General features: G+C 37.0%; 1 protein-coding gene across 3 annotated transcripts in view; it reads right to left on the bottom strand.

Moving 5' to 3' along the window:
• The window catches only part of CNTN6 (contactin 6), a 606,070-nt gene that overhangs the window by 478,625 nt on the left and 110,656 nt on the right, over window positions 1-16,789 (bottom strand). For 2 of the 3 annotated variants that reach the window (XM_006868658.1, XM_006868659.1), the window contains exon 2: window positions 6,049-6,182. The exons of the other annotated variant lie outside the window; for it this stretch is intronic. In XM_006868658.1, the coding sequence (XP_006868720.1) occupies window positions 6,049-6,103 (55 nt within the window). In that variant the 5' untranslated portion in view covers window positions 6,104-6,182. The remainder of the gene's footprint in view (window positions 1-6,048; window positions 6,183-16,789) is intronic. 3 annotated transcript variants of the gene reach the window in all.

Here is a 16,789-nt window from a genome sequence, read left to right as displayed (position 1 = left end):
GCGGGAGAAAGATGAGGCTTTCTACTCCCGTAAGGATTTACACCCTCGGAAACCCTGTACAGGGTCACTATGGGTCGGAACTGACTCGACGGCACTTAACAACAACAACAACAATAAAACAACAGTTTTTTAAAGGTGGATCAAGCCTTTCAAGAAAGATAGGGAAGATTTCAAAAATGAGTGAAGAAAAGGAAGACTGCTAACCTCAGTGGATGAAGAAACGCATTGAAATCCAGAAACTCACTAAAAAGACCATAGACTTACAATTGATGCAAAAGCTCCTGACGTTGGGAATTCAGATGGTTTAACATTTCCACGGGAACTTTCTTCACCTGAGCAAGTTTTACTTTCATGGATGCCAGGAAGTGTGTTGCACAAAGATCAGCTAGTTGATCTTTCCATTAGACTTTTATGCAAAATCAATACTAATGGAGATGATTTTATGGAATGAATGTAACTGAGTGTGGGGCTTGGATTTATAATGTGACCCTGAGAACAAGGTTCAATCAAAACAGAGACATCTGAGACAATCTTCTGGGTCAGTTAATTTCAAGGGAGAGAGATCCGCTCAGAAGGTCTCAGTTACTATTTTTGGAAATTACGAAGGCTTAATCTTGATAGATTTTTCTCAAAGGAAACTAGGCTTAGTTTGGGCTCATTTTGAAATTTTTGAAGAAAGTTGAACAATGCATTAATGAGAAAAAGACCAGGAAAGTTATACTGATAATTTTTTTTTCTTTTTTTTTTTTTCCATTCATGACATTGTACCTGATTATTCTTCGGTAACAACAAGGTCTCTCACATAAAAATTTTCTTGGAAAAAGTAACCACATTAACCCTAAATCTCTTATCTTTCTCCTTTCAGACTCCTTGTCATTCTCAAAACTCACAGAACTTTTCAAAAGTACATAGTTTGATTCTCTCTAACATGTAAAACTTCCCTGGTGGCATAGTATGTTGCATGTTGGGCTGTTATCTACAAGGTCAGCGGTTTGAATCCGTCAACCACTCCATGGGAGAAAGATAAGACCTTTTGCTCACATAGACATTTACAGCCTCAGAAACCCTAAAAAGGGTTACTAGAAATTGCAACCAACTGGAGGGCACTTTGCAACAAAAAGAAGTACCCCAAAACTGCCATTTTGAGATGGTGTCAATCAAAGGGCAAAACATTCTTAGGAGAAAGGTTGTTGTTGTTAAGTATCGTCAAGTTGGTTCTGAGCCATAGCGACCCATAAGGTTTCCGAAGAGTAACTGGTGAGCTTGCATTGCCACCTTGCAGTTCAAATGGATTTGCAGTCTGGCGCATTAACCCACAGTGCCACACCAGGACTCCTGAAGAAAGTTTGTTATTGCTGTTGTTGTTAAGTGCCACTAAGTCAGTTCCAACCCATAGAAACCCTGTATAGGGTTTCATAGGAGCAACTGGTGAAACTGAACCGCCATCCTTGCAGCTCAAACGGCTTTGCAGTATCGCACATTAACCCACAATGCCACACCAGGAGAAAGGTTACAGAGAGAGAGAGGGAGATGGAGTGTACTTTTAGAAGTGTACTGATCTAGATGGAGGATATGCTGAGATATAGTTTTACATCTTGATTTTAAAATAAATAAATAAATGTTTCAATGATTCAGGAGCACTACTTTTTTGACTTACCCTTGTGTGAAGTTACAAGTATGGAGTGGTTGAGCCTAAGGCATCAGTACACCTCTGACCAAGGTAGAAGGTTGGACCAGTCCCAATTAACCCATAACATACAAACCTGCTAGCCAAAGATCTGCTTACAAATCAAAACTGTGGGATCAGGACTGGACTGAAAACCACAAGGTTGGCAGTTCAAACTCACCAGTTGCTCCTTGGAAATCCTATATAGTTGTTATGAATTGAAACTCACTTAAAGACACTTGGCAACAACAACATCATTAGCAGAGGACGCGTAAATGGACAGCGGTTGCTGACCAAAGCAACAAGTATCCTCTGACACTTCCATGTTTTGTACACTGTGATGCTGTAGGATAAACACTGGACTGCTAACCTTAAAGTGACAGGTTCAAACCCACCAGCACCTTCTCGGAAGCCCTATACAAGGTCACTCTGAGTTGGAACTGACTCCACAGCACTTAACAACAACAGCAATATTAACGACATAAGGATCCCTGGTGGCACAGGGCTTAAGCATTTAACTACTAATTGAAAAATGAGGGGTTCAAACCTCTAGCAACTCTGTGGGAAAAAGATGTGGCAGTCTGCTTCCATAAAGACTACAACCTTGAAAACCTCACAGGAAGTTCTCGTCTACGAGCCACTATGGGCCAAAATGGACTCCATAGCATTGGGGGTTCGTTCGGAATAGTAGCATGTACCATGTTTATTCAAAGAATTGGCTTACTTGTTAGTTTTGCTTTTTAGATTTAAATGCTACAGAAGACAGGGACCATAACCCTCTTATTTCCAGGAGACAGCATCTAGCTCAGAGTCCTGATGTTGCTCTGTGGGTTAACATGCTAGACTGCAAAGTCATTTTGAACTGTAAGATCGGATGTTCAAGGTCAGCAGCCACTCTTTGGAAACGTATACACGGCCCCTCTGGGTAGGAACTGATTAAGTTGCACTCAGCAACAACTAAAACATGTAGCTCAGTGTCTGGAACAGTGGAGGTACTAATGCATATCCACTGAATTGAATGGACAACTTTCTTTCGGTCATATGATAAACACTTAAGAGACTATGTGCTAAGTGATGGAGAAACAGTAGAGAATGAGTATACGCCAATACCCTCTTGTTGTTTTTATTCAAAAAGGGTCCAATCTGACATTTTTAAGTGTTACCAGAATTGTGTCTCTAAAAACTTTTACAATCATAACATCATAGTGTACAAGACCAATGGTAGAAGGAAGGACAGGAATCACTGTTTACTAGAGTAAATGACATGCCTGAACTTATTCTACTTTTCATAATATAAAAAGAAAAACTAACATGAAATTTTACACATACATTTAAAACTGTTTTACAGAGTTCCTGCCTAGAGTCAGGAAGACAGAGCTCCTGCTATCTTAGAATTTAAAGTCAAAGAGAAACATACTGTATTAGTTTCCAGTGAATCTATAACAGATTACCATAACTATGGTAGCTTAAAATAACACACATTTGTTCTGTTTCTGGAGACCTGGGTGGCACTGCAGGCTCAGTACTAGAATACTAATCGCCAGATTGGTGGTTTAAATCACCAACTACTCCTTGGAAATCCTATACAGGGTCACTAGGAGTCAGAATCCAACTCGATGACACTAAACAAAATGACATTCTCTTTCTATTCAAGATTCTAAAGTTTGACAAAATGGAATCAAAATCAAGATGTCATGACTGGAACTTCTCTGTTAAATATTCCTTTATTTCTCTTATGAAAACATGTGTTGGCTTTTAGAGTCTACCTGAATAATGCAGGCTAATGCTCCTATCACAAGAGCTTTAACTTAACAGCATCTGCAAGTTGGGAAAGACACACTATGAAGTCTATCTAGTAAAGCAGATAGATTTCAAGCAATGCTCTCTTGAGTAGGTCATAAGTTAAATCCTTGCTTCTGGGACAATGTTTAGCGCAAATCATCTTATTTAAACAGCTATGGCTTTTTAAAATACAGATTCAATCTCTTCTTTCACAATGAAATTGTGCACCAAGGGTATCTGATGATTTTCCCCTTAGACAATACAAAAGGACACGTTGAATAATATATACTTTAGATAAATAAATTTTAAGAAGTGAAGGATAGGATTGCTAAGATTTGATGTGTACTTTGAGAGTAATACTTTAATTTTAACACCAAAGGTCTTTTACAGACACACTCTGATTCAATATACACATTTAAAGGGTAAAATGTTAATGTTGAATTTTGACAGGAAGTTGAAACTTGAGAGTAGGAATAGAATTCTTATTCACACATGAATAATTGTAGGCAACTTGATAATTCTTCTGTCTTTTCTTAATCTATTACTAAAAAAATGGTATTAATGTTTAACTCTGATTTTTGTTACAAAGAGCAAGCAGTGACACAAATCAAAACAAAGTTGAATAAATATGACTGGAGCACTTTCAGCCACTAGATCCGCTAGTAGTAAAAATGTCTTTACTTATATGGGGTTCTGATTCTTCTCATTGATTTTCTGAATATTTTAGCATTCTCATAGCTTTTATGATTAGCCTTTCTTTCCACCTCTTGGGACTACTATTAAATATATGTCTCTTACAATTACTGTGTTCCAGACTTGTGAGTCATTATGTTTGTTCCTATGTTTCTCCCATTACATTAGTGCTGTAATATGGATATACAGAACTGTAATATTACCCATGGTTACACATTGGGTGGAATGTAGCAGGCAGTGGTGGGACGAAGGCTGCTCTGAGAATCAGATACCCTGTGACAACTCAAGGTCATTCAGTTTTTAAATTACGAATATAACTATCATCTTAATATATCGTGGTTGATAATTTATAATGGGCACAATCATGTGCCTAGCTGTTTTCATGACCATTTACAGTGTAACTGTTTCACTTTGCATCAGGAGACAGTATATAGTTCCATATCCCTTGAGTCTGGGTAATGTTAATCAATAGTCAAATCAACACACCAAAAAACAACACATGTCCATCCCTAGCATTGAACACCAAGACAACTGGTATGTTTCTAATCTCTGTTGAAACCATGTAAGAGAAGATAAGAAACCACGTGAAGCAGCGCTGAGGTAGCCCAGTTGTTTTGGTTGAGGATGCCCTAGAGTACCTGGTTTCATTGCTAACCACAAATGCAATGGGCCTACGCAAAACTAAAAAACAGCTGCGCTAAGCCCATACCACAGACTTGTGAAATAAACATACACTTATTCGTAATTTTAATTTACTCTGATTTGAGATAGGTTAGTACACACAGCTAAAGTTAGTTGATACACATATTACATACATTTGTGTAAAATAAAATAATACAACCTAGTCTCTTTTTTTCATCATTAAAATAGGAATATTTTAAAGTTTGTTTCTAATGTTGCAACATCATTCAGTGTCATTTTTTCTTCTATTTCAGTAAGACGCTATTTTAGCATCCCAATACCTAATGTAAAGCAAAACATACACTTTAATTCTTCTAAGACTTCATTAAGAATGAAGGAAAGATGAACCATTATTTGTTATTTATTGATGACCAAAATCACTTTATCACATTCTTCACTAAAAAAATTCTGTATCTGTACATTATTAAAACAATGCTGCTCTCTATTTTAAAATACACCTTCAAAGAATTAAACTCTCCCTGTTGACATTATACAATAAGCACTGGATGGCTAACCACAAGGTCAGCAGTTCAAATCTACCAGCCACTCTGTGGGTGAAAGATGAGACTTTCTGATCCCATAAGGTTTATATCCTTGAAAACACTCTACAGGGTTGCTATGAGTAAGAATTGACTCTGAGGCACTGAGTTTGAGTGAATATATGCTAGGGTAGTGGTTTAAGCATTGGGCTGCTAACTTCTAGACTGGTGGTTTAAATCCATCAGTCTCTCTGCATGAGAAATAGGAGGATGTTTGCTTCCATAAAGATCGAAGACCTCTGGAATTCTAAAAAGCAGTTCTACTCTGCTTCTAGGCTGCCCTGTAGGGTCACTATGAGGCTGAACTCACTAAATGGAAATGGAGTTTATACATAAACCAGAGGAGTCCAGTGGCACAGTGGTTAAAGCACTCAACTGATAGTCAAAATGTCAGCACTTTGAACCTATCAGACAATCCAAGAGAGAGGATACAGCAGTCGGCTTCAGTAAACTTTTGCAGCGTTGGAAGCCCTGTGGGATCATTCTATTCCTTCCTGTACATTTGTTATGAGTGGGAATTAGCAGGGGGAGCAGTAGGGTAGGTTATATTAGCCATAGATGCTACTTTCAAAACTTGTATCATTTAGCCATTCAAATAAACTGTGCATCATGACACCTGTGTCACCTCAAGAAAGAAATATGTCAATAGAATTATCAATCAAGTCTAACAATAATAGAATGTTTTACCTCCACAAGTGATTATAAGTGGCAGCAGAGTTATCAGTTTCCATAGCAACCTCATCTCCACGTTCCAAGGTTAAGAATTTCTCCCATAAAACCAACAGGAAAAGTGTCTGTCTTCCAGTCAGTAGCTCAAGAATCTAAAAGAAACAAAACTATCATGAAATGACAAATGTATATACGTGAACAATTAATAACTATATGAATTATCATATATTAATTCAATTTAATATCAAAATATCATTATTCCAAAATAATGTAAACTACATGTCTAAGATATAAATTGTTTTTGTGGTTAAGTGCCATCTAGTCCATTCCAGCTCATAACGACCCTGGTTATGAGCTGGTTATGTACATGATTTTCAAGGAGTGAATGATGGGTCTGAACCACCTACCTTGTAGTTAGCAGTCCAGTACTATCTGCCTATTTATCTATCTATGTGTGTAAATATGTAAGTATGTGTGTTTGTGTGTGTTTCCAAATTTTCACAATTTCAGTTCTAATTTTGGACTAACACCAAGCCTTAGATATACATGTCATTTGCTATAATATGTCCTGTCACTGTTATTGAGTTAGAATGTAATTCAATTAAAAATGTACTTCATATGTATTAAAACTGCCTTTTGTTATAAACATGTTATTTTAAAAATATTAAAGAGAATTAAAAACATGTTTACCTAAGTCCCACAATTCTGCTGTTGGCTTTTTTTTTTTTTCTTTCATATTTCATCACTAACGTACAATGCTCTGCCTTATGCATATGCATATGGACTTTATACATTTACTAGATTTTCTAAGTGTTGCTTTTATCAATATTATTGAGAACATACTCATTAGGAAACATTATCTTTCCTAAAGTTACTATAACTAAAATTAATATTGTGCTACAAGATTTCTGCAAGAAATCAATTTCTAGCAGTACTATCTTTTAGATATTAGGCATGCTTTACCTAAGGGATTATGTTACAATTTTCTATAATTTATTTTGACATTCATGCTACCCAATGATAAATGAAATCAAGATAAAATGTTACTTTGGCCTTTACTCTTAAAAATAAATCTAATAAAAAGCACGTGAACACTCATAAATTCATAAAAAGTACAAAATACACTCATTTAGATTACAGATATAAAATTAATACATTTATCAAATGATAGAATCTGTTGAAACTATAGGCACCAGTGTGGAGCTAGGAAATGATGAAATTGTTATCATTCCTTGATATATGTTTAAATAAAAAATAACTGATTTCGTTCGGTTACTACTTAGATTTCAGTTGAAACCAAACCATTGACTATTCCAGCTTCAAGTTTTTTTGTTTTTTTTACAAAATTTACATTACATGCTTTCACTATTTAACCAGGGAATTCAAGGCAAAGCGAGAATAAACAATACTTTAGGTCCATATGCTATAATGGTAATTTCTCTCAAACCCTTCACTTTTCTATTCCCATTCATACCATGGATTCAAAAATTTCAACTCTTTACATATCCATTACACAATATCTTATATCCGCACATTCACTTATCATTTATGCTGCTCTTGTTAAGCTCTGACTCATACACAACCTGCACAGGGTTTCCAAGGAGTGGCTGGTGAGTTTCAACAGCTGACCACGTGATTTAAACCAACTCTGGAGTCCCGTGCTTTATCCTACAGCATGACAACAGGATTCCTGTAATTTGTTTAATCAATATTTATTTATTTGATACTTAGGTGTTTGTGTTGTTGTTGTAATTAGATGCTATCGAGTTGGTAGTAACACATAGCAACTGCATGCACACACTGCCGGAAGTGGTAACATTCTCAACCTCATTGTTCTGTTTGACCCCATTGTTGCTACCACTGTGTCAATCCATGTCACTGGGGGTCTATTTTTTGTTGACCCTCCATTTTAACAAGCAAAATGCCCTTCTCCAGGCATGGTCCCACCTAACAACATGTGTGAAGTATGATACATACCCTCTTGCCATACTCTATTCTAAGGAACACTCTGGCTGCGTTTTTTTCTGGTTGTCGCCTGTTTCAACTCGCAGCAACCATGTACAGAGTTTCTGAGGAACAGCTGATGGGTTTGAACTGCTGACCTTGTGTTTCACAATCTGGTGCATATCCTACAGTGCTGCATCAGGGGTCTACAGTACTACAGTATTCTTCTCCAACACAAGAAATTACATGATCGATTTTCTCTATTCTTCCTTATTCATTATTTAACTTTTACATGCATATGAGGCAACTGAAAAAACTATGGCCTGGGTCAAGCAGCACCTCAGTCCTCAAAATAATATTTTTTTGCTTCTTTAACACTTTAAAAAGGTACTGTGTAGCAGATCTGCCTAAGACAGTACACCATTTGATTTCTTAACTGCTGCTTCCAGGAGTGTTATAAATCTAAATAATAATGGCATTAACTGATCTTCTTTGTAGGCATACGGATATTTTCATACGATACACAGCATGGCATTATAATATAGAGCTTGAAACACTCTTTTTGAAGATGATGCAATTCCATTCCTCTTCAGTCTATTGTTCCTCGTATAGCAAACAATACGGTTGCCTGATTCAAAATGGCCAATACCTGTCCGTTTCAACTCATTAATATCTAGGATATTTATCTTTATGTGTTCCATTTCATTTGTGACAACTTCCAACTTTTCCTAGACTTACACTTCATACGTTATACATTCTGATTATAAAAAGAGAGGTTTGCAATTCTTTCCTCTCATTTTCAGGTGTCCCTCATCATCAAATGAGGGTCCCAAAAGCTTTGCTCCATTCACATCATTAAGGTCAACTCTATATTGAGGAGGCAGCTCTTCCTCAGTTGTATTTTGAGCAACTTCCAACCTGAGGGGCTCATCTACTGACACTGTATCAGCCAATATTCAACTTCTGTTCATAAGTTTTCCAGTGGCTAATCATTCAGACTGGCCAGCACTTTACAACCACAAGCATTCAGAAGTGATCTGTCTCTCTTTTCTAGTCTGACTTAGTCTAGAAGTTTTACTGCTTGCCTTCAAATTGGCTCTGTTTACTCAGAGCATACTTTATTTCTCAGCATATGCTATTTGACTTTCATAGAATTCCTCCTTGGAGGCTGTAGTTACGTACTGTCAAGTCGGTTCTGACACATAGTAATCCTCTACCCAATAAACTGAAACACTGCCTGATCCTGTAGGCAGCCTGATGTTGGTGGTCATGTGCCTGTAGAGACAGTTCCGACTCATAGAAACCCTATACTGGCTTCCAAGGAGCAGCCGATGAGTTTGAACTGCCGACCTTGTGGTTCAAACTGACCTTGAGGCCTAGCGCTTTACCCACAGCACTACCAGAGGTCCTTCTTGTTATTACTACGTGCCATAGAGTCAGTTCCGACTCATAACACCCCTGTATAGGGTTTTTGAGGAGCACCTGGTGGGTTTAAACTGCCAACTTTGTGGTTCACAGTCCAGTACTGATTCTGTAGCACACCACCAGAAGTCCTTATATCTCCTTAAAAACAGTATATTGGCAGTATGACTTATCTCAAAAATTTCCACAGACATTTCTTTTTTACTTAAATGTCCTGACAGAATTATTAGTAATACCTTCTCTATACCCCAATTTTCCCTGTTTATAAGGTACTTTATGTTGTTGTTAAGCTGTTAATTGCCACCCAGTCTGTTAAACATAGTGACCCTGTATAGGGTTTCCAAAGATTGGCTGGTGCGTTTGAGCTGACACATTATATCGTCACCTGAAATTGTGGTTGTTGTATGCCGCCAAGTCGATTCTGACTCACAGAAACACCATGTATAGGGTTTTTGAGGTTGTAAATCTTTACAGGAACAGAAAGCATCATCTTTCTCCCATTCAAACTGCTGACCCTGTGGATAGCAACCTAACATGTAAACCAGTATGCCAACAATGCTACCATAATGATCACACTAGGTAAAATTAAAACTACACATAAGAAGAAAATAGTTTTAATTAAGCATGTTGGTTTAGATTGACTAAATTGGTTAAGGAAGAAAATATCCAGTTTGTCAATATGCTTGGAGTAAAAGTTGTTTGGTACATTTTAAGTTTTTATTAGGTATTCAAACTTTTTTGATCACTTTCGTATTTTTAATAACCCAACAAAGTAATTTACCTTGAAATAAATCAATTCATTCTTAAAAGTTCTAAGATAAAGTTTATTTTGCTATGTCTGTTAAAGAAGCTCTGGTAGCAGAGTGATTCGAGTCAGGCTGCTAACCTCAAGGTCAGCAGTTCAAAACTACCAGCTTTCTGCTCCCATAGAGAGTTACAGCCTAAAAATCTTATACAGGATCGCTATGAGTCGGAACCAACTCCATGGCACACCATCACCACCACCACCACCAATATGCCTGTTAATAAGTATTTACTGAAAAAGATAGGAGAGGGCATTTTTTTTTTTTAATTACACATTTATTCTGTTGTTGTAATTTTCCTTTTTTATTATATTTTCAGAAACTACATAAAATCACTCCTATATTTTTCTTCTAAAATACCAATAATTTAAAGATGTTTCTTGGGAAGGATAAAAATGACACTTGATATGCACTTTATATATCAACTAAAATTTAGTTAAAACAGAACATTTTATCTCCCAAATCTATAAATTCATTATTTACACTTTAGTGAAACTGTGTTTTTTGTCTCAGATCTTTGACAAAGAACTTGGGGGTTGGGTTTTCCACTTTCTTCTTCTGCAAATGGAACAAAACTATTAAGTATTGGAATGTGAAATAATGAATATTAATTCATTTCTTATGCCCAGTACTTCTAATAATACAAAGCAGCAGCAATAAAACTTTCTTTTGGGGAACCAGTGCCCAACTCACCCCAGTCCATATGATTAAAATGGAACTGCTTTATCTAACTACAAAGATAAGCATATGACCAGGACTTAGACAATCACGAATCCATTTCCTTGGCTAAGCTATTTTGTAAAGGGAGGTGGCTAAAGCCAGTCCATTGACAGTATATCTCAGTACCTTCAAGGGTAAGATCTTACCCCTGAGTAGTAAGATATAAGCCTAATGACCCAACCATTCATAAAACCCTGGAATTCAAAGATATGTGAGCCAATAAACCACAATTTTGCTGAATTGAGTTTGTGTTGTATTTTTGTCTTTTGCAACACAGATAATCTATTACATGCATTTTCCATCTTGAATATATCTGAAATTGACACATTGAACACTCTTTGATATACTTACCAAAGACCCTATTATATTTCCAGAGTTTCTTTCCTTACCTTGTGGAAAGGCAAATACCATGTGGAATGTTCTATTGTTAAGTGCCATCAAATCAGTTCCAATTCAAAAACCTGAACTGGGTTTTGAAGGAGCAGCTGGTGGGGGTGAACCACCGACCTTGTGGTTAGCATTCTAGTGCTTATCCTCTAATGCCACACCAGGACTTCACAATATGTAATGTTATTCAATAATACAAATGCCAATAGAGAGCTCATAATTACTAAATAAGTATATTCTTTGCTTGTATTTGATAGCTGAACAACCTCATATTATAAAGAAAAAGATTAAACAAGAAATCTTTGCTTCAACTACCATCTCTTTTTCTTGACCAACTGTGTAATATCAACCTGATTGTCAGTTTGCTCCATGAAAACAGAAGGTTCTGACAAACAGACCAACTCTAGATGTCTCCTAAAGCTGCCATTCTAAAGCGGTCTCATTTAATCCAGTGTATCATTTCCTGGCAAATGTTGCCCTTTAGCATCTGATTGCTTATCAACGTACTGTAATGAGGGCAAAACCTAGATGATATATTTTATTTGCTATTGCTCTATAAAGAATGCATAAATAGCTAATATTTATGCAAAGATTGCCATTTATAAAAAGTTCCATTTGCAAAAGTTTAAAATGCCTGAGGAATGAGAACACGTTTGCTCAATGAGAACAACTCAGATTAGAAAACTCAGGCTACTTACTTAGTCACAGGCAAGACATTCAGTGAGAACAGTCTACTCTTACTCACTGACACAGTAAATAGCCACAGGAAGTATTTCTAGATTCCTACTATCCTGCAGATTGCTTGAAGCAAAATGGCTTATAAAAGAAGTCTAGTGTATAAACCTAACCTAAAAAGGATGCCAGGAGCTCTTTAAAAAGTTTCAATAATGCACGGTTAATGCTTTGTTTACCAGTTATGAAAATTTCAAGTATTATAATGTTCCATAAAAGTGGACGTCTTAGATCATGACCAAGCTACTTCGGTTATTGTTCTACTGCTATTAGACTTTGTCCTTTCCAGGTTTTCTTCTCATGGTTTTTCTCATCACAAAAGGAAAAAATGTCAAACACTTCAACAAAATATTAAGTATACAATCTCTTTGCTGTGACTCCAGGATATGAAAAATCTCTGACCATTAAATATTATTGTAGACTTGGGCTAAAAGTTTATTTGATGGTTTGGCTTGTCCAGAACAGATATGAGACTGTTTAGTGCTTTTTATCCAACTTATATCAATACACTTATGCTTTTATTTGCATGATTTTACCATAATGCTGCACGTTAATACACTAGACTGCAAAGTCAGTTTGAACCTCAAAGTCTGTGGTTCGAGCTCATCAGTTGCTCCTCAGAATCCCTATACAGGATCACTATGGGTCGGAACCAACTTGAAAGCACTTCCCCATTGAAGTTGTTGTTTGGACTTAGTGAATTTTGCACTACATTGCTTTGTGAAGTCCAAAGGGGGATTATCAGATTGCTGTTTGATGACCAAATTCAACCCTCAGCCTAATTTTTCACAAGTAAAGTTATACTGAAACCCAAGATGCACATTCATTCATGCACTGTCTACAGCTGCTTTCAAGATAAAATAGACAAGAGTTGAATAGTTGTACCAGAAATCATATGACACACAAAACCAAAAATATTTACTATCTGATATTTTTTAACTTCAGAGTTCCTAAAAATCATTTTTTTCAATCTCTTATCTAGTATATTCTAAACTCTTTGACATATTTGTCTGTGAAGATTTCAGATAGAAAATTACAGAACTGTCTTCTTCGAACCATGAGTGTACCTATTTGTGAGAATACTACAAAAACAAAAGCAAAAACACCAGACACTATATTTAAAGTGGTTTTAGACTGTGAGTGCCCTACTTTAGTATGCGCTCTTCCTACCATCTGTGATAGTGAGGTGGCCCACAATGCAAATGGACTTTATCAAGACAGATGTTTCTTTCTTAGAAGAGTCACTGCTATAGTATTTGTGTGGTGCTGTGGGTTACTATGCTGGATTGCTAAGTTGGTTTGAGCCACGAGGTTGGTGGTTCAAGCTCACCAGCCACTCCTATGAAACCCTATACAGGGTCGGTATGGTCGGTATGGTTTGGTACCAACTTCACAGCACTTAACAACAACAATGTCGTAATAGAAAGCAGTCTCTCAATGTAACCTCTGATTATAAACTCAGGCTAATCTATAAATGTAATCAAGTTGCTTCCCAAATTGCCAGTAAACCAGGAGTGAGTAACAAAGTCAGATTATTATTAGACTTCAAGACCTCAGGGGAATTCTGAGAGGTAGTTCTATATATGGTCCCTGGGTCATGCAAACAGTTTGCATTTTACTACTAGCCTAAAGGTTGGTGGTTCTTCCCACCCAACAACTTTGTGGGGAAAAAAAAAAAAAAGGTCTAGAGATCTGCTTACATAAAGATTATAGCCAAGCAAACCCATTGGTGCGATGCTACTCCACAACACATGGGAATGCCATGAGTCAGAATCAAACCAACAACAACAAGGTGTTCTTTTGTTTTGCTTTTGTTTGCCATGTAAAACTTTTGTTACACACAGCAGACATTATAGACAATGGTAGTTACCAAAAATATGAGTGCAATCACTCAACTCAAAAATAGAAGTTTGTAGCACAGAAGCAACCAGAAATACAGAAAAGAATTCGGTTGCAACACAACTTTATTTGTAAAACAAATAGGCCAAATCAAATTTGACCAGCAAGCTGCAATATACTGATTTCAGTTTTAGACTTTAGAAAAGGCATTTTCAGATGGCTTGTAAATTGCAAGTTTCTAATTTTTCACCAAGTAATTTTCCAAATTCATTCTGTACTAAGAACTAAGAACGTTTATGTTAACACAAAGGCAGGGTGGGTGTATATTTCTGGTTCTGTAATAAGCCTTTGACCAGACTGTTTCTCACAAGGCTAGGAGTTCAAAGTCACCAGCCACTCCTTGGAAATCCTACACAACAGGGTCACGAGTAAAACCAACTCGAAGACATTTAACAAGAACAGCCTTTGAAAGAAGCTCCTAGACAATTCCAGTTGGTACTTACCAATCCCACTTCAAATTTACAAACAATACTTCAGGAGATTTACCACGCATTCATGGCAAGGAAAACAGCAATTTAGCTTGTTTAACTCTTTCAACCTGCTACTCTCTCATTTCTGCCAATCCATCTATGTGGCATCAACTTGGGTGATGGAAATTTATGTTCATTAATATACATGTTTAGGGAGCTCCCCATGTCAATTACAAATTACTCCATTCTCTTATCACCTTTATACTATGTGAAATCATTCTTCTCACTTTGGCAGTAGAAAAAAGACACTATTACAAAACCATTTTGTTATTGCTCTAAGTATAAGACAGTGGAATGGTCAATCTGGGGTGGTGGTGGCTATGTGCCACGGAGTCAGTTCTGACTCATAGTGATCCTGTACAGGGTTTTCAAGGCTGTAAATCTTTATGGGAGCAGAAAGCCTCATCTTTCTCCAGAGGAACAACTGGTAGTTTCGAACTGCTGACCTTGTGGTTCGCAGTCCAATTAGTAACCATTAAGCTACCAGAGCTCCTTGGGTATTGCTTCAAACTACTGGTGAACTTCTCTCCCTAATCATGCCCTATTTGTGTTTCATTAGCATGACAAGAAACCATCTTTGCAGGAACTTGGCTCCCATACTTAGGACACTTCACCTCACTAAAGAATTTCCCAGCAGAGATCAAACTCCATTTTCAGGTTGCAAGTTCATCACCAGAACAAATGTTGTTGTTGTTGTTGTTGTTGTCAGGTGCCATCGAGTTGGAATCGACTCATAGCGATCCCATGCACAGAACGAAACAATGTCCGATCCTGGACCAACCTCACTACCGCTGCCACACTTGAGTCCATCAATGATGCCACCTGGCTGATCCATCTCAGTGGGAGTCTTCCTCTTTTTCTCTGACCCTCCACCTTACCCAGCATGACATCCTTCTCCAGTGACTGTTCTCTCCGGACAATGTGTCCAAAGTAGGAGAGACGAAGCTTAGCTATCTTGGCCTCCAAGGAGCACTCTGGCTGCACTTCTTCCAAAACAGATCTATTGGTTCTTTTGGCAGTCCATGGCACTTTCAGTATTCTCCTCCAACACCACAACTAAAAGGCATCAATTATTTTACAATCTTCCTTATTCACTGTCCAGCTTTCGCATCCATATGAGGTTACTGAAAATACCATGGCTTGGGTCAGGCGCACCTTAGTCCTCAAGCTGACATCTCTGTTCTTCAATACTTTAAAAAGTTCCTGTACAGCAGATTTGCCCAATGCAATACGTCGTCTGATCTCTTGACTGCTGCTTCCGCGTGTTGACAGTTGATCCAAGAAGAATGAAATCCCTGACAACTTCAATCTCTTCTCCATTGATAAGAATGCTGTTTATTGGTCCAGTGGTGAGGATTTTTGTTTTCTTAACATTGAGATGTAATCCATATTGAAGACTGTTCTCTGTGATCTTCATAAGTATATGTTTCAAGTCCTCTTCACTTTCAGCAAGCAAGGTTGTATCATCAGCATATCGCAGGTTGTTAATGAGTCTTCCACCAATCCTGACGCCATGTTTTTCTTCATAGAACCCAGCTTCTCATATTATTTGCTCAGCATACAAATTAAACAAGTATGGTGAAAGAACACAACCCTGTAGCACACCTTTTCCAATTTTAAAACATTCAGTGTTCCCAAGCTCTGTTTGAACAAATGTACTCAGCATTAATTGCCCTTTTGTTTTTAGCTGACCAGTTAATGAAATGCACCCATTAAATTAATATTTTCAAATCCATTTTCTTCAGGTAGCCCCACTGTCCTATTTCACTGCAATAAAAAAGTATGGCCAGATGGAAAAGAAGATGCTTAATAATTTTTACAACAGATTTCCAACCTCAGCATTCATGAAGTTATTTACTATCACACTAAGCCAATAATAAATTAAAAATTGAAATATTTATGATCAGAAAAAATCTGGTTAAGACTAGGAAACCCCAACTGCTATTACTCAGGGAAAGTACCAAGATAAATTAAGCCATCAGATTCTTTGTTTTCAGAATATAATACTATCACTTATGATAACTGTTATGGCTGCTCTCAAAATAGGCAGTCATAATAGTAGATAGATTAGTAGAAAGATATAACACAACCTGTTTTAATACCATCACAGAAAAGAACATCTTCTTTTAGAGGAGGCCTGTTGTTAACAACATGAAATAAATGCAAATATATTTGTTATGGAAATAGTCAGGATCATTTCTACATTTTTTTCATTAGAGCAACTAAGTTGTAGAACTTAACTTAGTCATCATTACAGTCTGTCATATGCCTTTTGCTTGAGGCAGTGGAGTGTTGCTGAAAGAGACCAATATAAAGAAACTGGTTTTCTGACAGCTGAAAAATCATGCTAACAGTATATTTCAGAATTGGGAAAAACTATAT

The sequence above is a fragment of the Chrysochloris asiatica genome, unplaced genomic scaffold (genome assembly GCF_000296735.1).
Source record: "Chrysochloris asiatica unplaced genomic scaffold, ChrAsi1.0 scaffold00121, whole genome shotgun sequence".
Lineage (NCBI taxonomy): Eukaryota > Metazoa > Chordata > Mammalia > Afrosoricida > Chrysochloridae > Chrysochloris > Chrysochloris asiatica.
This window is presented reverse-complemented; position numbering and strand designations above follow the sequence as displayed.